Source organism: Odocoileus virginianus, chromosome 12 (genome assembly GCF_023699985.2).
Source record: "Odocoileus virginianus isolate 20LAN1187 ecotype Illinois chromosome 12, Ovbor_1.2, whole genome shotgun sequence".
NCBI classification, from domain to species: Eukaryota; Metazoa; Chordata; class Mammalia; order Artiodactyla; family Cervidae; genus Odocoileus; species Odocoileus virginianus.
Genome location: NC_069685.1, coordinates 66944343 through 66968027, shown reverse-complemented (window position 1 = coordinate 66968027; position 23685 = coordinate 66944343). Strand labels below are relative to the sequence as shown.

The 23685-nt window shown below is 68.2% G+C and overlaps 2 protein-coding genes and 1 long non-coding RNA gene across 6 annotated transcripts in view; 1 reads left to right on the top strand and 2 right to left on the bottom strand.

The window, feature by feature from the left end:
* The window catches only part of RSPH14 (radial spoke head 14 homolog), a 47046-nt gene that overhangs the window by 1802 nt on the left and 21559 nt on the right, over window positions 1-23685 (bottom strand). For both annotated transcript variants that reach the window (XM_020907358.2, XM_020907359.2), the window contains exon 5: window positions 34-259. In XM_020907358.2, the coding sequence (XP_020763017.1) occupies window positions 34-259 (226 nt within the window). The remainder of the gene's footprint in view (window positions 1-33; window positions 260-23685) is intronic.
* LOC139037853 (uncharacterized) lies at window positions 3805-5394 on the bottom strand. Of its 2 annotated transcripts, XR_011490807.1 has the most exons (4): window positions 5007-5394; window positions 4693-4823; window positions 4176-4462; window positions 3805-3942 (listed from the first exon to the last, which is right to left on the bottom strand). It is a non-coding gene; the product is annotated as an uncharacterized lncRNA (long non-coding RNA). The 2 variants fall into 2 exon arrangements; XR_011490808.1 differs by lacking the exons at window positions 3805-3942; window positions 4176-4462 and adding an exon at window positions 4469-4556.
* GNAZ (G protein subunit alpha z) overlaps window positions 5594-23685 on the top strand; it is a 31533-nt gene continuing 13441 nt past the window's right edge. Inside the window, exons 1-2 of one of the 2 annotated variants that reach the window (XM_070475701.1) lie at window positions 5594-5766; window positions 21606-22810. In XM_070475701.1, coding sequence (XP_070331802.1) covers window positions 22088-22810 — 723 coding nt within the window. In that variant the 5' untranslated portion in view covers window positions 5594-5766; window positions 21606-22087. Of the gene's footprint in view, window positions 5767-5990; window positions 6202-21605; window positions 22811-23685 lie in introns of those variants that run through there. The other variant, XM_070475702.1, reaches the window with a different exon arrangement.

The following is a 23685-nucleotide window of genomic DNA, read 5'->3' as shown; positions in this document are numbered from 1 at the left end:
GGCAGGAGCGGCGGCGGCCAGCCGGGGCCTCACCTGATGGCAATGAGCGTGTGGGCGGCTTTACTGCGGATGTTGCTGTTGGCGCTCAGAAGCTTCTCCTTCAGGAAGGGCACCGCGCGGCTGGCCAGCGCCTCGGTGGCGTCCTCCGTGAGGCAGGCGGCCAGCGTGTCCAGCAGGAGCGCCTGGATTTCTTCCTCCTCCCGCTGCAGCTTCCACACCAGCGAGGGGATCAGGCCGCTGTTGACGATGCCCAGGGCCCCTGCAGGACGGGAGCAGGCCCTGAGCGCGGGCCCGTGGCCACCCCCCACCTGTCATATGTGCTGGAAGCCGGAGGACTGGCGGGGGGCTGCAGTGTTTGACCAGGTAAATGACACACCCCACCCACCCCCGCTGCCAAGCAGGGGCCTGAAGCCGCGGCTGACAAGCTGGGGTGGGAACCGTGAGGTCACAGTGGGCCCCCAAAGGTCCAGCCTTTGGCCACCTGGGATTGGGGGGCACCCGCCTGGAACAGTGGCCCGAGAAGGAGCAGCCGCCCCTGCGGCACCCGGGCACACAGGGGCCCTTCCCCTTCCCCCAACCACCATGCACCGGAGGGAAGCCTGGGATGGGGGCGAGGGGTGGGGGGCATCCATCCCTCCTTCCACCCGCAACGCGATGTCTCTGTGACACCTGGCCAGCCCCGGGGATGGGAGAGAAAGCTGGCCAGGGGGTTACAGGCAGGTTTAGAGTGAACAGCACAGTGTCTCACATGAAAAGGGCTGTGACCCCCAACCACAGCTGGTGGGCAGTCCACAGATTCCAGCTGAGGGGGCTAAAGGGGCCCAGTGCCCAGCAGGGAAAGGGCCGCCTGGAGCCGCCTCCCCGACCCCGGTGAAAGCTTCTGCCTCACTCCTCCCAGCCGCTCCCCGCCGCCCCGGGAGTCAGCACACAGCTGGCTGCCCAGAGGAGACCCCAGAGACAGCCAGGCAGCACCCCGAGGGTGCTCGTGAGTGCTCAGAACTGCTGGCAGAGCAGCCCACACAGGGCAGGGAGTGGGCCCCCAAGGAGGGTGCCCGGCAGCTCAGCCGCTCCGTGGCCTCCCCAGCAGCCCGGGCCGCCCACCGTGAAGCCGTCCACAGTCCCCCGCCGGAGCTGCCACCAGCAGACACCTCTGTCTCCCGCCTCCCCGGCTCAACCCTCTAATTTACTCCAGAGAGACAAATAAACAGGTTAATTAGCCTGCAGGTCTCTGAGTGCCAATTAGCACCCAGGGATTTCCTCTTTGAAGACATCGCCCAGCCTTCCGCCCTCAGTCCTCGAGAGCATCAGGGGGCAGATGCCTGCGGAGAGGCAGGGCAGCGTGTCCAGGGGCCCCCAGTTGCCCCCAGCTGGCTTGTTCCTGGGGCGTCAGATGGAGCCACTAGCACCGTTTATTCTCAGGGCACTCACAACACAGGAGAAGCGGTTTCCTGTTGCCTCAAAAGTGCTGGGTTTTTTAAGTTGTGCAGTCTTTTCTTTTAATATTTACTCTTGGCTCTGCTAGGTCTGCGTTGTGGCTCACGGGCTCAGGCCCTGCCCCGCGGCACGTGGGGTCTTAGTTCCCTGAGTATGGCGCGAACCCACGTCCCCTGCAGTGCAAAGCAGATGCTTAACCACCGCGCCGCCAGGGAAGTCCCGTGCTGTGATACACAGAGGTTAAAGGCAGAAGGCGGCTCGAGTGGACTCCTGCCTGTATCCGGCTGTGTGAGCTCAGACAAGCCGCTCGCCCTACTGCACAGGCCCGCCTGGCAGCCGGCAGTGTGTCAGAGGAGGGGCCAGTGTACGGGGCTAGCACCCCCTGTGCCCAGACACCGGGCCTGGCGCAGCAAGGGTCTCAGCCTACGGGGTTCCAGCCGCAGGCCGGGGCCTGTGGGTGCGGGTGAGGGGTGAGGGGGGCATCCAGACAAAAGCCGCACAGTTCCTGCCCTGCGGGACCAGCTCTCGGTGGTCCCCGCCCGCCTCTCCTGGGGGTCTGAGTGCTCTCTCCCCCTCAGCCCTGCTCTCTGGCCCCCAGTCCCGCTCAGCCACAGCCTGGACGGCCGCTTCCCAGCCCACAGTGCGCAGGTGACAGCCTGACCCTCTGAGAAGGACGGTGCTGGCTGACGGAGGGGTACGGTTCCATCAGGGCTAGATGGGGTCTCAGTGCACCCGGGCCAGCCTGGGGGAAGGTGCTGCTGTGGACGCACCAGGGCGGCCACAGGCCGGGGGTGGGCGAGTGGCGGGGCTCATGGCAGGAAGCCAGCTGGAGGTGATCACTTCGACCGCCCCTCCCTCCCCGGCCCCACACCACTGGGGAGGGAGCCGAAGCCCGGAGGGGCAGCCTGAGTGCCCAGGACACAGCAGGACGGAGAGGCAAGGCCTTCAGCTGCCCGGGGCTTTCCTTCCCAGCATTTCTGGTCCTTGAAATGCTGAGCACTGGGACCCGGCTCACTTGGAAACGGGGGAGATTTAAAAATAAAACGCGTGCCGGGTGCGCCTCTCTGCTTGCTCACTTTGCTGCTTTTCAGCTAAAAGGAGAGTCGCAGGCCTGGCTATTTATAACTAACCCAGATCTGGCTTGTTCTAGTTGGGGGGGGGGCAGTGGTGGTGCACAGACCCCAAAGAAACCCATCAGAAAACCCACCAGGCACCCCACCCCCACAGCGCAAGACCCAGCGGCGGGGTTGGGGTGAGTGGGATGGGCGGGTGGGGCTCGGAGAGGAGCTGGCCAGAAGGGGGCGCCCTAGGGCGGTGGGGAGGCGGGTGGGAAAGTCAGCTGGATGGTCATCACCACCTAGGGCTGACCCGTGTAGCCGGGGAATCCCAGGTCCTAGGGGCCCTGGAGGCCCGGGGGTAGTTGGGCCTCGTGGGGCAACAGCGTGATGCCTGCGTGTGCCTGGGGAGGCCGGGGTCCGGTGCGGCTGCTGGGCCAAGAATGGCTGGAGCCGAGGGCTGTGATCCCCGGGCATGGAGCCGCTGCGGTGGAGGTTCGGCCACTTCCTGAGGGCCGCCTCAAGGCGGGCAGCTTCTCGGCCAGCTGTCCTTGCTGGTGGCCGGGTGCTGGGTGGGTGCAGTCAGCAGGGGGCCCCGTCCCCCTTTCTCCCATGGAGCCTGCGCTGTGCTCTCCCCGGCAGTGCGGACCGGGCCCCCAGGCCTGGCATCCGCCCCGGCGCCCAGACCTCACCAGGCCTCACGCCCACCTGCCTGTCTGGCTTCTCAGCCTCGTGCGGCCCCCGCTCACCCTTGTGCTCGCCCTGGCTCGTGGGGACCCGGCTCTGTCCTCAGCTTCCTCGGCCCCTCAAGAGCGCCTGACCCGCTGACCAAGTCTTCCTCCCAAGATCCCCCACCCCGACCCTGCAGCCCTGGGACAGCCCCTCGCTGCCTCTTCCTCCTCAGCAGCTCCTCCGAGGGCTTCACAAGTGCCTCCCCTGCCTCTGGCATCTGCCCCCCACTGGCTCCTCTCGGCCCCAGCCTCCACTCGGCCATTCCCAGACTTGCCAGGTCACCCATCGTCTCCCGGCCTGGCCTGAGCCTCACGGACTGACTCTGCTTTCTTCCTGTCCCTGGGCTGACTCGCTGATGCTTTTTTTTTACCTGATTCTACTTTGTGGGACCAGGCCTACTGTAAATGAATGTGAAGACTGTAAAAAGAAATGTAGACGAAACTTGCCATCCTCCTCCTTGAATTTTAAGACCCAAAACTCTCTCGTGATTCTTAGGCCAAGCTCCCCAGTCCCGCCCAAGAGCCGCCAGCAGCTGCTACAGTCCCCTGACCCACCCCAGCCTGGGCAGGTGGCATCCTTGGGGCTCCAGCTTCGCTGGTCCTCTGGCTTCCTCCCGGCCGCACGCTGCTCACGCCCGGCGGTCTGCCCCACCCACGATGTGCTTCCTCCTGCCCCAGCTCACGGGCCCACTCCATCCTGAGCGCAGAGGAGTGAGTGCTTGCTGAAAGGAGGATGACGGTCACTGCTCGAGGTGGGGGACATGCTCACTTCCACAGTCAGGGGGCTGGGGGCGGCCGGGCAGCAGGCAGGCTCGTCCGGCCCCTCATCTCATACCTGGACTGCCCTGCCAGTCTCCCCACGCTCCCAGCTACCTGTGCCTCTGCAAACAGCTGAATTCTGACCCCTGGGCCCCCAGTTGCCCCCGCCCCTCTCTGAACACGTGTCAACACGCACCTCCCGTGGGAATCACCCTCGGGGACCACCTGCCGGTGTCCCCTGTGATAGGAGCAGCAGCTGAGGCCCATCCGGGAGAGCTCAGTTGTCAGGGGTGTACAGAGGCTTCACCCCAGCCTCCTCTGCTCCACCCTGGAGCACGGTCTGTCATCTGCTGTCATGGCCACTGGGCTCCGCGTGGCCCTCTGGGCAGAAGCCCATCCTGACCCGGCCTGGCGATGCGGGAGAGCATGCACACACAGGAGGCCTCGATGGTTGGCCACTTCCCGCCGGTCCTCAGGGGCCACCTGCAGCCAGCACATGTCAGGTCTAGTCTAGACCTCGGTGAGTCATCCACCTCGGGATGTCCATCGCTGACATCTGTCCAGTCTCTGACCGTGTCTAGGTGGCACAGTCACAGGCCTGGGCTTAGCCCACCACCCCATCTCCTTCAGCCAACGTACTGTGACCATACAAGGAGGTGGAGGGGGATAAAGAAGGGTCAGCGAGGAGCATCTGCAGGAGCAGCTGCATTTACCTGGGTGCTCCGGGACTCACGGAGCGCGGGGGACGGGGGAGCACGGACATCTCGGTTCTGGCCTGAGTCTTTTTAAGCACAGGGGCGAGGGGCTCCTGGCTCCGAGGCCCGCAGATGGTCTCCCCCTGAAACTGAAAGCAGAAGCTGGCAGACTGCCCTTCGCTGCATTTTGCTGAGCATCCGAGCAGTCTGTGAGCTTCCCAATGGCGCCCATGGGCCCTGGCCTCGACAGAGCTGGCTCCCTCCCGCCTGCTGGTCTGGAGGCGCCGCTCCTGGGCCCCTCCCACTCTCCTGCCCTCCCTTCCAAGGCGAACCTTCTGTGGCAGGGTTGCCAGGGACCCTGATGAGCCCTAACCCTGCTAGCCCGAGCAGCAAAGACAGCGAAGGCCCCCTTCCACCGCTGCAAAACGTCGCCGGCGCAAACCTCCGGGGTCCGCACGGCCCTTTCCCACGTCCTAGGCGACCGTCGCGACAACTCGGGGCAGCAGGTGCCGCTAGCCCCACTTTGCAAACAGGCCTCACAGAGGTCAAGCGGGTATCCAAGGTCGCGGAGCTCAGACTAGGTTGGGATCTGGACCGGGGACGGCGGACGCGGCCGGGGCCACGCACCGCTCGCGCACTCAGCCTCTCGGGGGCGGCGGCAGGGAGCAGGGTGGGCGCCCGGCCTCGACGCAATGAGACCGCAGGGCCCCTCCGGGTGCCGGCCGAGCGGGCGGCGCGCGCGTGCGGGGCCGCGGAGCGCACGGAGCCCCGGCACCGCCCCCTCGGCCCGCCGTCGCTGGGCCGCGGACCTGTCCGTCAGCCGCTCCCGCCCAATGGGCGGCGGGCCGGCGCGCGCGGGGGCCTCCGCCCGCGGTTGGCCCGGCAACACTGCGCGCTGGCGGCTCCGCCTCCTGCCGGCGGCGCGGCGCGGCGCGGGGCGGGCGGGCGGACCCGCGGGCGGCGGCGGCGGCGCGGGAGAGCGGGCGGAGGGAGCCCGGCCGGCGGAGCGTGTGTGCCGCCCGCGGCCCGGTCACGTCCCCGCGCGGGCGCCGCCGCCCCGCGCCGCCGGAGCAGCTCGGCCGCGGCCCTGAGGTGAGCGGGCGGCCCCGCGGTCGGGGCGCGCGGGCCGCGGACCCCGCCCGGGCCTTCTGTGCGGAGGGGGGCCCCGCCCGGGCCGAGGTGGGGGGCGCCGGGATGCGGGGGCCGGGTGCGGGGCGGCGCGCCGCGGGCCGGCAGGTGCGGGCAGGGGCGCCCGCGCCCAGGGGTGGGGCGGGCCGGGGGGCTCTCCGGGCGGCCGCCGGCGCGCGGCGCGGGCCGGCGAGCTGCGGGAGCTGCGGGGTCTCCCTCCCGGGGCGGTGATGGTGATGGTGAGGGGCCGGCGCGTGGCCTGGGCTGAAGCGGAAGGCCAGGGCCCCAGAGGCCTGGGCCCCCGGGGGGCGCACGACTCGCGGTCACCGCTCTCGCAGCCGAGCAGGTTCCTCGGAGGCATTTAGGGCGAGAGGCGAATATCGACCCGCTGCGATTGCAGTACGTTCCCGGCTCGATATTATTTTTTCCCTTAAAAGGCGGTGGGGGCTCTGGGGTGCGGGGAGGAGGAGAGGGGAGGGCCTTGGGCCGGGGCTCCGTGGCCAGCTGCCGGGGACCCAAGGGTGCTTCTGGCTTCAGGGTGGTAGCTGAGCCTCCCTGGGCGTCGGTGGCAGAAATCCGCCTAGGCCGAGAATCGGGGTTCTCTGTGAGCAGAGAAAGGGGATGGGAAGGCGGCACCCAGGCTGGGAGCCCTGTGTCTGTCTGGGGACGCAGGGGCCACCTGCTAGGAGGGTTGCTGGTCTGCCTGCTCCCCCCCCCCCAACCCCCAACTGGGGATGAGTCCCTCTGCTCCCGGCTGGAGGAGGCTCCTTGGCCAAATTCAATTAAGCAAATGTTTACTGAGCTTTTGCTCCCCTAGGCCCCGGTGCTGGGGTGGGAGTGGACTGGCCCTGCCCTCCTGGGACTGACTCACCGCCCCAGGAGGGACAAGTGTCTGCTGCTCGGAGAACTCAGCCCTGAGGGTGGGTGTCGTCGGGGGGCCCCTGGGTGGGACTGGACTTAGCCGGGCCCCGTGGGCAAAGTGACATTTGAACTGGAGCTTGAAGGACACAGGCGCGGCTGGGGTGGGCCTGGCGGGCAGAGGGCAGAACGTGGACGAGGCGCAGACGGGGGGTGGGGGGGGGGCACTCAGGCGGCTGGGTCTGGCAGGGGCACCAGAGGTCAGGCGGGAAAGGGCGGAGGCCGCCTGGGGCTGGAACGCGGGCGGAACAGCCGACCCCCTGCACCCGTCAGCGGCGGCCGCTTCCGGGGAGGCTTGCAGCGTCCTCACCCGAGCGAGGAGCCGCGGCGTGGCCCGGAGCCCAGCGGACCGGGGAAGAGCTCGGAAGACCCCAGGTGCTGGCGGCCTCGGCAGGCCCTTCCAAGCAGGGCTGGGCTCCTGGGTAGCCAGCCCCTGGCTCCCCCCTTCCTGGCCAGCACAGAGGGCGATGGTGTTGAGCTGGTGGCTCTGTTCCTCCGGGGCGCGGACCTTCCTGAGCTGTAGCCGTGGAGACGTGCGGTCTCTGGGGAGGGGCCGATGGCACGGGAGGGCCTGGGTTAGGCAGTGCCGTGCCTTCAGCGTGCCTCGCGCTTCAGGGATGAGATGCTGGCGTCGGGGGTAAAGCGCGTGTGTTGTACAGACGCTGACTTTCTCAGACGGGAGGTGAGCACTGGTGTGACCTTCTGCCGGCTGCCGAGGGGTCTCCGCCCTCCTCCTGAAGGGGCTGTGTGTTCCTTCTCTGTGCGGTGCGCCCCCCCGCACAGACACACACCAGCTCTTGGCTGAGGCCCAGCTCGCTGCAGGGAGAGCGGGCTGCCTGCCTGCCCTCGTGGGGCGCGGCCTGTGCTCGGGGCCGGAGCTGCTCACCTCTGCACCCTCGCCCGACCCCTCTCCAGGGACCTGCCACCCGACTCCAGACCGGGGACGGGATGCGGGGAATGAATTGTCTGCCCTGCCCCACCCCCCACCACCCGCTTCTCAGCTCTCCTGTCTCCTCGAGTCCCGGGAGGACAGGTTCCTGGTCTGATTGTCTGGAGCTTCTCCGGCGATCCCAGGAACTTCTGGGTAACCGGAGGCACATGGCCAGGCTGCCCAGGGCCCCTGCAGGAGGCTGGGTCAGGGGGGACGCAGAGTCGAGTGGCAGGGAAGGCTGGCCTCAGACTCGGGGCGTGGCCCTGGAGGCCTGGACCCCACCGCGTGCCGCGCCCTCCTGCCCGTTCATGAGGACACGGCCTCCCTGACCGCCCTGTGCTGGCCCTCGAAGAACCTGGATTCTGTGTGGCATGCGCCCGGCTGCCAGCCACGGCTGGCCTGGCAGGAACCCTGGAGGAGGCAGATTAGCCACTCCACACCCCCAGGAAGGAAGCCCAGGGCGGCCGAGCCCCAGGGCCGGTTCTGTGGGCTGGCAGGGAGGCGGCCCCGGCAAGCGGACGCAGACGTCGGGGTGGCCACCGAGACTCAGCCCGGCGGGAGCCCTGAGCCACTTGTGCAGTCCTGGGGAGCACGGCGAGCCTCAGGGTGGCCGCAGGTCTCCCCAGCCCCTGCCCAGCCTGTCCTTGTCCCCACCGCACGCAGATCCGGGAGGGCCCTGCCCGACCCCGCGTGGCCCTCCCCGGCGTCCACACTGGCAGTGGGGACACTTCCCAGAGGGGAGCTAACTAACAGGGACCGCCTGTCTCCCCGGGGAAACGGAACGTCACCCGCTCGCCCGCTCAGCCGCGGGTTCCTTTGGCTGATCTATACGCGAGGGCTGGGGCCCTGCCCAGCGCAAGGGCAGGCACGTGGCGCACACTCAGGCCCTGAGGGCTGACAGGCACCCCACGACCGGCGTCAGGCAGGACCGATGCCGTGAAGGGAACCAGCGCGGCGGGTGGGAGGGGGCGTCTCTGTGGAGGGGCCGTTGACACAGCAGCTTGGGGAGGCTCTGGTTGAGCTCTGCGCCCGCCAGGGAAGAGCGCCAGGGGAAGGGTGGCCGCTGCAAAGGCCCAGGGGTCAGGGGCCTGCCCTGGGGGGCCGGGCGGGTGGGCTCGCCCTTTTAAAATAGACCCAGCTGGCGGACGGTGCGGGGGCCCCTGCAGTGTTTGTGGCGAGGGGCTGCTGACCCGGGGTGGGAGCAGGCGCTGAGAAGGGGTCGGACGCAGGGATCAGCTGAAAGAGGACCCGCCGATGGGGAAGAGGTAGGACGGCTCTGGAAGAACAGGGCCGGCCTCGGCGAGGAGGGGGCCGCAGAGGCTGCGTGGGATGCGGGGAGCCAGGAGCGACGCGGGTGGACCCAGGCGCGTGTGGCGGTCCGAGGCGAGAGCCGGCGGGCGCGGGAGCCCTGGAGTCCGCACACCAGGAGCCAGGGCAGGGGGTCGATGAGGCTCCTAGGGGGTCGAGGACAGGTGGGACCAGGAGCTGGGACGTGGGGGGCCCGGAGGAGCGTGTTGGCGGGAGGGGTGGGGTCCCCCACGGGGACTCGGCACTGCGAGCAGAACCAGCTGCACCGTCTGCGGGGCCCGCATTACGCACCATTAAGCGTCTGTGAGGACCGTGTGGCAGAGCATCAGGCCGGGGGGCCCTGTGTGCGTGCCCAGCAAGGCCCGTCGTGCTGGGACGGTGCCCCGGGCCGGTGCCCACCCTGTCCTTCCCTTGCCCCCCACCCCCAGCCCATGGGCGGCTGGGCCGGAGCCAGCACGGGGCCCGCGGGGGCTGCTGCCTGGCCTCCCGCGCGCAGGGCTTCTCCTGCGCTGTTCGTGGGGCCTGGCCCTCAGGCAGGAGGCGCGGCCAGATGGCAGCAGCCTGGGCAGCCTGTTGGCAGCAGCGGGTGTGCGTGGCGAGCAGCCTCACACACTGTGGCTTCTCTGAGTTCGTCTCTTTTCCAAAGGAACCTGCACGTCGCAGAGTTTGGAGTTATTTACTTCTAAATTGAGGCAGCGCTCTCTTGCAGGGAAGTCCCTGGAGGATCCGTGAAAGGGCTTAGGAGTGAGCCCCTTAGAGTCCTCCACGCGGGGGTGGGGGGTGGGGGTCACAGACTGTCAAGCCCCGCCTGCGGTCCGGCAGCCGCTGACCCATCTGCGCCCTCCCCGGCTCCTCCAGCCCCTGCCTCTCCTGGTTTTGTGGTGGCCTGACCTCCTGGTCAGGGCCCCGCTGTCCCGAGGTGTGTGCGCGCCTCTGGCCTGCCCACCTGTCCCCCCTTGCTTCCTGGGGCCCCTCGGAATGACCCCCAGGACCCAGCCTGCCCCCCCAGCCCTGGTGGGCCTGTGTGAGTGCGGTGGCTCTGCCCCCCGTCCTGGCCGCCCCCTCACCCTCTCTGTTACGTCTGACGCGCTGTGCAAACATATTTCTCCAGAAAACGCCGGGAAGAAAAAAATAATTAGAGTGTTGCCTCCATTATCCAATTTCTGATTAATCAAACTCTCTTTGTCCTCGGCCAGAATCTGTTCATTTCCCTGAAACACTGGGCTGGTGCCAGGCATCGATTTCCTCTGTGATAACACCAGGCACGCGTGCCCATCCCCGGCCTTGCCCGGCGGGCGGCGGCAGCTGGGAGGAGGGTCCAGGTGGGCCGCCCTGGTTTCCCAGCGCCGCCCGCCGCCTCCAGGAAGCCACCGCGCCCCGGGCTGGGCCCTGCCCCACGCAGCCCGGCGGCATGCTCTCCTGGTGCGTTGGCCTGCTTTTGGCCATGCTGCGCAGACACGGGGGTCTTTGTTCCCCTGGCCAGGGATGGAACCCACAGCCCCCTGCTCTGGAAGTGCAGAGGCGTGCCAGGCCTGTGGCTGGCTGTTCTGGGCGCTGCTGGGGCAGGAGACGGAGGAAGGGAAGGGCATGCATGGTGGCTGGGTGCCGAGGCCGAGGCTGGGGGTGGGTGGCTGGGGCCTGCAAGGGGCCTCAGGGTGGGGCGGGGGGCGTGGGGCCTGCAGGCTTCCCAGCCGGAGGGCCAGCCTGGTCAGGGTGTGTCCGGGCACCCACCGTGTCCATCATGGTGGGGGACGGCCCCCGGCCTTGCTGGAAGGCTTCGAGGAAGTCCCCGCCAGCTGCTCCCTGCCTGGAGCGGGCCCCTCCCTCGCTTGGTACAAAGGGCGGGGTGCGTTCATCTGGCACCTGCTTCCTGCCGGGTACCTGTGGGCCGCGGAACACCTTAGTGACAGAACCTGCCCACAGCCTCCGCCCCGCCCCGCGGAGCCAGCATCCCGTAAGCACGAGGGAACCCGCCGCACGCACTGGTCCAGCCATGCTGCAGGTTAGGAAGCCACGGTGTTGTGTGTGTGGGGGGGTCGTAAGTAACACCAGGGGTGGCGCTGAACACAGCGGCTCTGCCTCGTGTGTCCCTGGGGAGCAGGGAGCCAGGGCCCGAGGGGTCGTCGGGGGCAGTCCAGAGCAGGGGCTGGGGCCTCGGGCTGCAGGAGGTCGGGGGCGGGGGCGGGCACGCCCCGGACAGTGCCCCCAGGTCCCCTTCCCGGTGCCCCTTACAGCTGTCAGCTCACCCCCTAGCCAGAGAACCTCTTTCCCTGCAAGTGACAGCACGCTGACCCCGTTCCCCGTCTGGAGGCCCCCAAGGGTCAGTGCCGGGAAGGGGCCGCGGCCGGATCCACGCCTTGGGCCAGCGCCCCTGCCCAGCCTCCCGCCATCCCCAACTCGCCCCCTGACCTCGGGTCCCATGCCCGCCAGGTCCCGCGTCAGCCCCTGCCCCTCCAGAGCCCTGTCTATCGGGTCAAGGCGGCCACGGGCTTGGGCACTCCCCGGGGGTGGCCCATCTCAGCAGGAGGAGCGGTGCCAGCCGCTGAGAGCCCCCTGGGGCTGCCGCCGGCCTCGGGAGGGTCCCCGGGGCTGCACGCGGTGGGCGGGGGCCCCTGACTTTCTGGAGATGCAGACCCTGCCGCCTCTGTGCATCCGGGGGGCCGGGAAGGTGGGCAGTGGGAGGGAAAGGGGGGCCAGCTGTGCGCCACTCCCAGGTGGGAAGACCGGAGGAGAGACACCGCCTGGGGGCGGGCAGGCCGGGGCTGGGGCCATGTGCAGCGGAGTCAGGACTCAGGGGGTCCGTCCTCAGCCCGCCCTCACCCAGGCTGGAGAGATGGCTGCTGCACCCCAGGCTCTTGGGGTCGGCACCTCCCTCCCCGCGAGCGTGGAGCCTGCCATTACCGCCGGCCTGGAGAAACCTCCAGCCTGGTCTCTATGTTCCTTGGGAGATGCTGTCATGTCACATCTGGTTGCCGTGGCGGCTGCGGGCCAAGGAAGGGACCTCCCTACCCCCGGTCGTCTTTAGCCATCCCGAGGCTGAGGGGCCGCCCGCTGCTGGGGACGCTGCCCCCCAGGCCCCGTCATCCCATCTGCTGCAGCCGGCTCCAGGAGAGGCAGAGACTAGGGGGAGGCAGACGGTGGGGAGCTGCTTCCGAGGGGGGGCACTTGCAGAGGATCCGGGAGGCAGGCTGGGGCACGGGGCCCGGCCCGTGGCGGGCCGGGGGGTTAGCTTCGGAGACGCACAGGAGTCAGGGGTCCCCAGGCCCTGAGCCAGTGGAGTCTCCCGGGCACGAGCCCCCCTTCTCCCCACGTTCGCGGACGTTGTTGTGAATAAGGAAGTGAGGGTCACTTACACATCTTTCCTGATCTCAGTACCCCCCCCACACCCCGTCCCCCGCAGCTCGAGCGCCCGCCGGCCTGGTCTCCGGGAGGGCGGCCTCGAGTGTCGGGAGCGTGGACAGGGCCGCATGGCAGGGGCTGCCGCGGGGAGTCCATGCACCGGGAAGCCTGGGGAAGCTGCAGTCAGCGTGGGGCAGGCCCACGCGGGCCAGGGACCTGGGCCCGGGGCTGCACACGGTGCTGGCAGGGACAGCGCCCGCTCCCGGGAGCCCGGGTGCCCCAGCCTTGGTGAGAGAGCACCTTTTCGGTGGGTGTCTCCTGGTGACTCGCTGCTCTGGGTCACTTCCAAACCCCCTCCCCGGCTGGCGGGCCCGTGGTGGACGGCCACTCTGGGTCCTGGGCGGATCCCAAGTATGTAAGCCGCGGGGTTGGGTTTTCAGCCTTAGGTCGAGGAGGGGTGGGAAGAAGCCCCTTCTCGGGCCATCCGGGGAGAGTCGCAGTGTGCAGGGGGCAGGGGGCCGACCGGGCCCTCAGGGGGTTGGGGGTGTGGGGCCCACACTGCCCACCCCCGGGCTCCGTGTTGCTTTCAGCGGGAGGTGAAGCGGTCGTGACGGTGGGCGCACAGAAGCTGGCTGGGAGAGGGCGAGGTGGGCAGGAGGGGGGCTCGAGAGGACCCTTTCCTCCAGAGCGGGGCACTGGGGGTGACAGGGCCCCCCAAGAGTCCTCGCTGAGCCTGGGGCCTCCGCCTGCTGTTTGGGGGTGCCCTGGGCCTTCGGGGAGGGCAGAGGTCCCAGAGGCCTGGGATGTGGGTTGTTGGGACTGGTCAGTGCAGGGGACCCCCTGCCCTGGGCCCCTGGGCGAGGTCACCTGAGGGTTGGCTCCGAACTGGGTGCCCGGAGCTCCGTCTGCTCAGAGGGACGTGGAGCCGGTGCCCGGGGTGGGGGCGCAGGGTCGGGCGGGGCCGAGGAAGGGCTGTCCTGGGGGAGGCCTTGGCTCAGGGTCCCTGGGAAAGGTGTTAGGTCTCAAAGGCACTGCTGTGGCCGGGCGCTCAGGGGCAGTCTCCCTGGCCTTGGTGGGGCACGGGCAGGGTGCTGTGGGCAGGGTGGGGGGCGTGGGCAGGGTGCTGTGGGCAGTGGGGGGGATGCTGAGGGAGGCTGGCTTTGCCCAGGGGGCAGGTGCTGGGAGGGCGGCAGCACCCTGACCAGTGTTCCTGGCGTCTGGGCATGCAGGGGTCATCTCAGAAGGTGCTGTCGTGTCTGGAAGCAGCAGAGAGTCTGGTTCTGCTGCAGTGATGTCTGCCAGGCCCCCACCCCCAGCTGGAGCTGGGGCAGGAGGGAGCCGAAGCCTGGCCTCACCCTGAGGGCCCTTCCAGGGAAGCCCTGTGGCCAGCACGTCCCTGCCTCCGGCACAAGCGGCATCTACCCAGGAGGGTGGGCATCTCCGGGTGGGAGGCGTGCACTTTCTGCCCTCTGGCCCCTGGGGGTCCCTGCCAGGGAGCCCACGCTGAGCTGCCCCCCTGGGGAACCATGGGAGGGACGCTGCTGGGGTGGGCCTGCCCTTAACCGGGCCCAGCAGGTCCCTGCTGCCCCGCTGAGCCACCTCTCGGGCAGTGTCAGCTGGGGTGTCCCCACCCTGGCCTCCCCTACCCCTGTGAGGTGGCCTGTCTCCTCCAAGGTCAACTCCCTGGCCCGCCCCACCACACCCCTGGAACAGCTCCCCAACACACACCCTACTCCCGTCTCCACAGCGCTGCCCTTCCCTGGTACCCCCACCAGAACACAAGCCGCCGGGTGCTCTTCCCCAGTTCCCCCACCAGATCACAAGCCGCCGGGTGCTCTTCCCCAGTTCCCCCACCAGAACACAAGCCGCTGGGTGCTCTTCCCTGGTACCCCCACCAGAATACAAGCCGCCAGGTGCTCTTCCCTGGTACCCCCACCAGAATACAAGCCACCGGGTGCTCTTCCCCAGTACCCTCACCAGAATACAAGCTCCTGGGTGCTCTTCCCTGGTACCCCTACCAGAATACAAGCTCCCGGGTGCTCTTCCCTGGTTCCCTTACCAGAATACAAGTTCCCGGGTGCTCTTCCCTGGTTCCCCAACCAAAACACAAGCTGCCGGGTGCTCTTCCCCAGTTCCCCCACCAGAACACAAGCCGCCGGGTGCTCTTCCCTGGTACCCCCACCAGAATACAAGCCCCTGGGTGCTCTTCCCTGGTTCCCCCACCAGAACACAAGCCGCCAGGTGCTCTTCCCTGGTATCCCCACCAGAATACAAGCCACCGGGTGCTCTTCCCCAGTACCCTCACCAGAATACAAGCTCCTGGGTGCTCTTCCCTGGTACCCCTACCAGAATACAAGCTCCCGGGTGCTCTTCCCTGGTTCCCTTACCAGAATACAAGTTCCCGGGTGCTCTTCCCTGGTTCCCCCACCAGAACACAAGCTGCCGGGTGCTCTTCCCCAGTTCCCCCACCAGAACACAAGCCGCCGGGTGCTCTTCCCTGGTACCCCCACCAGAACACAAGCCGCTGGGTGCTCTTCCCCGGTTCCCCCACCAGAACACAAGCCCCCAGGTTCACAGACTCACCCCCGTGCCCAGAGTGGAGCCTGACACCCAGCTCAGGCCCCCGAGGGCACCACAGTGGTCAGACAAGCCCGGGTGGGGATGGTGGCCCATCGGGAGGGCCTCAGGCTGTGGTCTGATGAAGCGGGCTGAGGGGGTCAGGGCGGAGCAGTTCTCTGAGACAGTGTCTGTGCTGAGCGAGGCCAAGGGAGCAGCACTGACCGCCGCCCTCCTCCCGTCCTAGCAGAGGGGGGCTCAGCCGGGGTGCACCCTTCTGCATGCTGGGGGCTGGGCGGCCGCTGGGCCACGGAGGGGGCCTGAGCGGTACCCTCCACCCGGGTCGGCCGCCTCCCTCCTCTGTCCTTTCCCTTGAGGGGAAGCCCCCGTTTGGAGCCTGTGAACTCTCTCCCCCGGCCTTGCTGACCCCACTGTCCAGTGGGAGCGGGCCTGTGGCCTCCCAGCAGTCCCGGGCTGGCAGCTACAACCCCGCTGATCTCGTTCCTTCGGCCGGAGCTGCGATGCGGCTTTCTGTTCGAAGCAGGAACAAGAGGCCAGTTTTACAGCAGAAATGTCTTGGTGAGAAGGCAGCTTAGAGAAAACGGGGCTGCATGCAACGAGAACAGGTGACCACCAGCTGTGCCAGCGCCGGGGCTCCCGGGGGTCTGAGGGCCCCCACCCCACAGGCAGCCCCGGGGGCGTTGCCCGTTCCCTAGACCTGAGTCCTATTCCTGGGGTGCCGTGCCCAGCTCCGGGCACCCCATGCGGCTGACACGGGAGCTGTGCTTGCGGGACGGCGGTGAAGGCCGTGCCCCGCGGGCCCCAGACACTGAGGGTGCAGCCAGGCCCTCCCTCGGACCCCAGTGTGCCAGCTTCCCGGGGACACAGCGTCCCCGAGGCCCAGCCCACAGCTGCCCTGAGTTCGAGGACACGAGCTGACCGCCCCATGTGTCTGCGGGCCTGGGCCGGCCGGGTGGGATCGTGAGCCCTGAGGCCAAAGCCCCGTCCTGGGGCCACAGCTCATGCTCAGCGGGTGGAGGTGGGGCCCCCGGCGGTGGGAGGGGGGGCGGTTAGACCATAGGCGGACGGGTCCGGGCCGAGCTCCGCAGACCCAGCAAGGGCACACGGGGACCCGGTGCTCAGGCACAAGTGTCCGCCTGGCGCGGGATGCGGGACCGCAGCTGACTGCCTGCACGGGCGGGCGGAGACCGTCTTTTCTTGGACATGATGGGGTCAGCAGGGACGGTGGCCCAGGAGGTTGGGGCCGGGGGCCCCCGTCTGAGAGACGATCCCGGCCCGGAGGCAAGTGGCAGAGATGTGTGCCCAGGCCCCGGGCGCTGGGGCTCAGGCCGGCGGCCCAGGCACAGCTGCAGGGGGCTGGGGGGAGCAGCCCCCACCACTCTCTCCCAGGGGCCCCAACCCTGGGGGCCGGGCGCATGCTGGCTAGGGCGTCAGGCTGGCGGCCCGGCGCTGGGGTCGTCTTGCCTGACCGCGCCAGCCCTGCCTGGGGTTTGGGCTGCCCTCCGCCCTGGGGTTCTCCCCTGATGCCCTGCACGGCTGCCCAACACGAGCGACCTCTGCTTAGACCCCACACGCCCCCTCCAGCCCAGCCCTGCCTGGGATCCCAGGGCTCAGCGTGGAGCGGGCTTTCCTGGGGGAGGGGGCTGCCCTGTCTCATCTCTGCCTCCCTCTGAGGAAGCAGGGGCTGGACGAGGCCGCCCCGCCCGCTGGGTCCAGGGCTCCTCGGCTTCTAAGCCGATAAGCCGTCTTCCGTCCCAGAGACCCTCTGGCTTAGGCTGGCTTGGGCACGACACCCTGGGTGACCTTGGCCCTGGGCTCCCTGCTGGTGCCATGGGTGGCGACTGCGGGGGGCAGCTGGGCACGCAGTTGGGGGCTGCGGTCCCACAGCCATGCTCCAGCTCTTGATGCGGCCGCGGGGAGGGCGGCAGTAGACCCAGGAGTCTCAGGGCTGGAGGTCTGGGCCAGGCCCCGGGGGGCGTCCAGGGTGCAGCTCAGCAGATGTGTAGGGCCCCACTGAGCCCGAGACCCCCGCCCTGGCCCCAGGCTGGCACCGTGCTCTGTGACTTGAGGCCTGGGAGGGCCGTGTCCTGGGAAGGGGCCAGGGCGGGGCCTGGAGGTCGGGACAGGGAAGCTCCGAGGGGAAGCGTCCCTCTCCAGGCTGTGGGAGGGAGGGCGGCTTTCCGCTGCGAGGTCCTGAGTGGGCTCTGGGATTGGGGGTCCTGCCCAGGCGGCCCCCGAGTCTGCAGGCAGACGGGTCGGCAAGTCCACAAGGCTGCTGAAGGGGCCAGGGTGGAGCGTGTCAAGAGGTTCAGAGGATGCGGTTTCCCCTTGCAGCTGTCAGGGGGCCCGGGATGGTCCACGCGTGCACACTGAGCCCCCTTCCCACCAGGGTCCCCCCCCCCCCACCAGAGCGACCGCCTCCCAGCCTGGGCCAGACCCCGGGCGCCCACCAGCCCGGACCGCTGTGTGCAGAGCCTGCCGCGCCCAGGGGTGCTGTTCACAGCCAGACGGAGCGCAGGCCACCCCCCATGGTCAGGCCAGCCCCCCGCATCCTCACTTCCCCCAGGCCAGCCTGGTGCACCCCTGCAGCCCAGCACCTCACCCCAGCCTGTGCTCTAAGGCTGGGCCCCAATCACCACTCACTTGCCGCCTTTGGCCCGATGCCCGCCCTCCTCGAGGGTTGAGGGTCTCCAGCAGGCCCCCCGCTGCCCGCCGGCCAGCCCAGTGAGTAACTGTGGGCGAGGGCCCCGAGTCCACGGGCAGCCTCTTGTCACACACCACACGCGGCGGCACAGATGCATGCACGCACCCGCCTGTGCACAGACACGGACCTGCAAGCAGGCACGTCCCTCGACCAGCGTGTGCACACATGTGCAGCGCCGCACATGGGCACGGGTCTGCATGTGTGTGAGCACGTGCACCACGCGGTCCCTGGCGTGCACCGTGGGCTACTGGCCAGCCTGCCCCTCTGCCCACGTCTCTCCCCTCTCCCCTCCTCTGTCTGGGCCCTGCCCTCGCTAAGTTCCCCAGTCAGTCTCTCCCCTGCGCCCCCCACCTGCCTCTCCCAGCCCCGCGCCTCTGTGGAATCCGGGCAGACCCAGCAGCGCCGCAGCGGGGATCCCGGGCGTCAGGCGCTGGGGACTGGAGAGCGGCTCCTGGCCAGGGCAGGACGTGGTGTCGGCCCTGGGCCTGTGCCTCTGGGCTGACTGGAGGCGCCCTCGGGGGTCCTGGGAAGCCCAATTGGACCCAAAGCGCTGGCCCTGCCACGGAGACCCCCGGGGTTGTGTCTGAGCCCTGTGCAGCTGCAGGGAGGCTCTCGGGGGCCTTGGGCCTGGTCCTGACGGCCCGCACACGGCCCGCCTGTGGCAGCTCCCAGACTCAGCCCACGGGCACGGGCGCCCTCTGACCCCCGTGGCCACCCTGGTCAAGGACCACGTGACCAGCCCCACCTTTCTCACGGGGGCGTTAAAATAGGCGTAATGGGATTTACCCCTGTAACTATTCTTTAACTTTTTCTTCACTCTTCTCTCTTGGGCCGTGCTGGGTCCTGTGGCCGCGGGGGGCTCTCCTCTCGTGCGGGGAACGGAGGCCCTTCCCGGGCTGGGGTGTGCGGGCGTCTCACTGCGGCGGCTCCTCTCCTGGCGGAGCGCGGGCTCCAGGTGCGGTCGTTGTGGCCCACGGGCTTAGTCGCTCCTCCTCGGCCCACGGAACCCTCTCCGCCCAAACCCATCCCGAGCTGGCAGATGGGTTCCTCTCCGCGGGAGCGCTGGGGAAGCCCCTTTAACTGGGTGAACAGGTGCAGTCCCACAGCTCAAGCACAGCCAGGTCATGCAGCCACGCCCGGCAGCGTCTCCAGAGCCTGCCCATCTCCTAAACCGAGATGCCTTCCCCGTGAAGCACGGCACCCCCGCCGGCCCTGCACCACCGTCACCTTCAGTCTCCATGCCTCTGACCTGGGTCGGGACCGCGGAGAATTAGAATCACAACGGTGTTTGTCCCGAGTGCCAGGCCTGCCTCACTGGGCATCGTGTCCCCACACTCACCCGTGTCGTGGCCGCATCACGGGCGTCGTGTCCCAGTGGTCCATCCGTGCTGTGGCTGTGTCACGGGCATCGTGTCCCCACACTCACCCGTGTCATGGCCGCGTCACGGGCGTCGTGTCCCCGTGGTCCGTCCGTGTTGTGGCTGCATCACGGGCGTCGTGTCCCCGTGGTCCGTCCGTGTTGTGGCCGCGTCACGGGCGTCGTGTCCCCTTGGTCTGTGTTGTGGCTGTGTCACGGGCATCGTGTCCCTGCGATACGTCCGTGTTGTGGCCACGTCACGGGCGTCGTGTCCCCGTGGTCTGTCCGTGTTGTGGCTGTGTCACGGGCATCGTGTCCCTGCGATACATCCGTGTTGTGGCCGCGTCACGGGCGTCGTGTCCCCGTGGTCTGTCCGTGTTGTGGCCGCGTCACGGGCGTCGTGTCCCCGTGGTCTGTGTTTGTGGCCCGTGTCACAGGCGTCGTGTCCCCGTGGTCTGTCTGTGTTGTGGCCCGTGTCACGGGCATCGTGTCCCTGCGATACGTCCGTGTTGTGGCCGCATCACAGGCGTCGTGTCCCTGCGATACGTCCGTGTTGTGGCCGCGTCACGGGCGTCGTGTCCCCGTGGTCTGTCTGTGTTGTGGCCCGTGTCACGGGCATCGTGTCCCTGCGATACGTCCGTGTTGTGGCCGCGTCACGGGCGTCGTGTCCCCGTGGTCTGTCTGTGTTGTGGCCGCGTCACGGGCGTCGTGTCCCCGTGGTCTGTCTGTGTTGTGGCCCGTGTCACGGGCATCGTGTCCCTGCGATACGTCCGTGTTGTGGCCGCGTCACGGGCATCTGCTCTTCTGAGGCTGAATCACATTCCCCGGCCCGTGTGCCCCTCCGTCCTGTCAGTGGCTCCTGGGCTGCTTCCGCCTCTTGGCCGTTGATGGATAACACTGTTGTGAACACAGGTGAACGAGTATCTTGCTGAGACCCGGCTGCCCGTCCTTTTGGGTCTACACCCAGAAGTGGACTCACCGGCTCGTGGAGTAGATCTGTTTTTAGTCTCTCGAGGCCCCTCTGGGCTGTTTCCCACGGCAGCCGCACCAGTTGACTTTCCCAGCAGCAGTCCACAAGGATTTCACTTTGTTCACGTAGTAACTCTCCTTACAGCTTGTGAGGGGGTATCTTAGTGTGGTTTTGGCTTATGTTTCTCTAATACTTAGCAATTCTGAGCATCTTTTCACGCGCTTTCGGCCATTCACGTATCTTTAGATAAATGTCCACTTGAGTCCTTTGCCCAGTTTTGAATCAGCTTGTGTTCTGTCGTCGAATTTTAGGAGTTCTGCGTGTGTTCTCAACGCTGAGCCCTTAGTAGGTACAAAGTTTGCGGATGTTTTCTGCCATTCTGTGGCTTGCCTCTTGACCTGTTGATGCCATCTTTTGATGCACAAACTTTTTAAATTTTGATGAAATCCAGTTTGTTCTTCTGTTGCCTGTACTTTGGTGTTACGTCCCAGAAATGGATGCCAGACCCAGTGTCAGGCAGCTTTTGCTGTGCTTTTTGGTGAGAGTTCTGTAGTTTTAGGTCTTTGGTCTTTTTTAAGTTAATTTTTGTATGTGGGGTTTGGTAAGGGTCTCAACCTGGAAGGAGAGACCTGAGAAAGGGCGGGCGTGGTGGCGGGGGGAGCCCACTGGGGGTACATGGGGGCCTGAGGGGGCCCATGAGGGAGCAGGTGGATTGCGGGTGGGCCCCCCGGGGAGATGCTGTGCGCAGCACCACGCGGACTCAGCATCGGTGCCGTCTATCCAGACACCGCCCTGCACGCAGAGAGGGCAGGGGCCCGCTGGACCCCAGGCCACGTCCCCTGCCTGGGCTGGCCTGTGTCCCGAGGGGTGTGGGGGTCACCTCGGGGGGCCTGCTTGCCTCTGGTGGCCCCGGACAGCAGGAGGGACCTGCTCTCCTGGGTAACCCTTGTCCCTGTTGCCGACCAGCTGAGGGAGTTGGTCACTTGGGCCTGCATGTAAGACTTTATGGCCCAAAATTGAGACAATCAGAACTGGCGACACCAGGCAGCCCGAGTGTGGCTGGCATTACCTTCAGGAGGCTGGGCCCCCGGGAGCCCTGGGCGGCCGCTTGGCTGGAGCCAGACACGCAGAGCTGCTGGCCAAGGGCCGGGCGGGGTCAGCCACTGGGCCCCTGCCCCGCACAGCCACCTGGCCCCCGCCACGTTCCAGGCGGGGACTCCTGTCTGTAGACCTTTCTTAGGACGCAGCTGTGGACGGGAGTGGAGGAAACGTGGTGAAAGGCACAAGTCCCTTGAACTGCCACAACCTAGAGCTCACTGCTGCTCGGAGTGACTTCACAGACCCCTTGCTCACATGTGTGTGCTGTGGGCACACGCGTGTGGTTGCTGCCCGCATTGTGTACACGTTGACCTCAGTACTCGCCCTGCGTGGCCCGCTGCATGCCTGGCGGGGATCATCTGGGGTCTCTGTTCTAAGTCAGATGGCCAGCCTCGCTGGGGCGGCGCCGCTGCCTGGGCCGTGGTTCAGTCACTGCCCTCAGAAGAGGCGTCTCGGGGGCGTCTCCAGGCGCCGCGATCTGCGGGGTGAGCTCCAGGGAAGAGAGGGCTGTGGTTCCTCATCCCCCCTCCCAGGCCCGTCCAGGGCCCCCGCCCCGCTGGCCTGTGGTGGGAGGAGGCTCACGCTGTTCTCTCGTTGGCAGGTGAAGGGCGGATGACCGAGGCCTCCGGCGCTGCAGGGAGAGCCCTGGACGTCAGCGCACCTGGGAGCCCACGCCGCCCTGCAGTCACACCCCTGGGAGTCGCCCCCCAGCCAGCAGTAGCCGCGCCGGCCTCCCGCCACCTGGAGGACAGGGAATGACGGTGGTGGCCCCGTGGGCCGGGGGGGCGGCGGAGTGTCCCTGAGGGGGGGCTGGGCCGCCTCCCGCGGCGGAAGCGCCATGCCAGCTGGAGCGGGGGCGCCGGGGCAGGGGCTGCAGCGGGACACGGCCTCGCGCCCCCAGGCGCGCTGAGCGCCGCCGCCCGGCACCGGCTCCCTCCGCCCGGGCGCGCGGGCACCGGCTCCTTCCGCCGGGGCGCGCGCGCGTGCGCCCGGCCCGAGCCTCTCGTCTCAGCGTCGTCGTTCGTGGTCGTCGTCCGAACTCCCCCCGCGGCTGGTGGGCCCCTGGTGCTGCCCGGCCGGACCATGGGATGCCGGCAAAGCTCAGAGGAGAAAGAGGCGGCCCGGCGGTCGCGGCGCATCGACCGCCACCTGCGCTCGGAGAGCCAGCGGCAGCGGCGCGAGATCAAGCTGCTGCTGCTGGGCACCAGCAACTCGGGCAAGAGCACCGTGGTGAAGCAGATGAAGATCCTGCACAGCGGCGGCTTCAACCTGGAGGCCTGCCGCGAGTACAAGCCGCTCATCGTCTACAACGCCATCGACTCGCTCACGCGCATCGTGCGCGCCCTGGCTGCGCTCAAGATCGACTTCCACAACCCCGACCGCGCCTACGACGCCGTGCAGCTGTTCGCGCTCACGGGCCCGGCCGAGAGCAAGGGCGAGATCACGCCCGAGCTGCTGGGCGTCATGCGGCGGCTGTGGGCCGACCCCGGCGCGCAGGCCTGCTTCGGCCGCTCCAGCGAGTATCACCTGGAGGACAACGCGGCCTACTACCTGAACGACCTGGAGCGCATCGCCGCGCCCGACTACGTGCCCACCGTGGAGGACATCCTGCGCTCCCGGGACATGACCACGGGCATCGTGGAGAACAAGTTCACCTTCAAGGAGCTGACCTTCAAGATGGTGGACGTGGGCGGCCAGCGGTCAGAGCGCAAGAAGTGGATCCACTGCTTCGAGGGCGTCACCGCCATCATCTTCTGCGTGGAGCTCAGCGGCTATGACCTGAAGCTCTACGAGGACAACCAGACGGTGAGTGCCTGGCGGGCTTCTCCGCGCCGCTGCAAGCGCAGCCCCCTGGGAAGGTGAGGCCCCTGGGGCGAGGTGGCAGCCGCCGCCGTCATTCAAGGGGAGCCTGGGCGGCTGCTGGCCCCAGCGAGGACCTCAGGGTCGCACCTGCCGTCAGGACGTCCGCCTAGAGTGCAGCCCTCGGTCGCCGCTCCAGTCCAGGACCCCCGGCCCACTCTGACGGAGTAACCACTGTACCCGCAGCCCCGGGCAGGGAGACCGCCCTGGGCCACAGCGCCCTTAGGGTGCCCAGGGGGCCTGCGAGCAGGCCACACCCTGTGCCTGCTGCTCTGGAGTGCGGGGGGCCAGCTGGGGCCTGCTCCCCGGCCCTCAGAGCCCGTGCACCTCCCAGGGCAGGGAGGAAGCGGGGCTGGCACCCCGAGAGGCTTCGCTGCAGGTGAGGTCGGGGGTCAGCAGGTGTATGGGGAAGGGACCCAGGCGGCGGGGCGGAGACTGGCTGCTCAGCAGGACTGGGGGCGCAGGCGGCCAGTCGCGGGTCCATGCGGCGGTTCTGTGAGCACAGCGGCTCCCCCCACCCGAGCACTGGGTTCGGTCCTGGGAACCTGGGCCCCACGACCTGACCCTGTCCTGAGCGTCCGTCAGCCGCGGGGTGAAGAACCTCCTCTGAGGTTTCGTCCCCAAGGTCGGGGACGGGCTGGGGATTCTTTCAGGCCCTCCTGCCAGGCTGAGGACCACCCTGTGGGCTGGGGGCTCAGCCTTGAGCCGTGTGGGCCAGTATAGGAGGTTGCCGAGGGCCAGCTGGGCTCGGGAGGCTTGACACTTGACTCTGGGGCTTGACGGTAGCTGCTGGGCAGGCTGGGGGGCAGGCCCCCCACAAG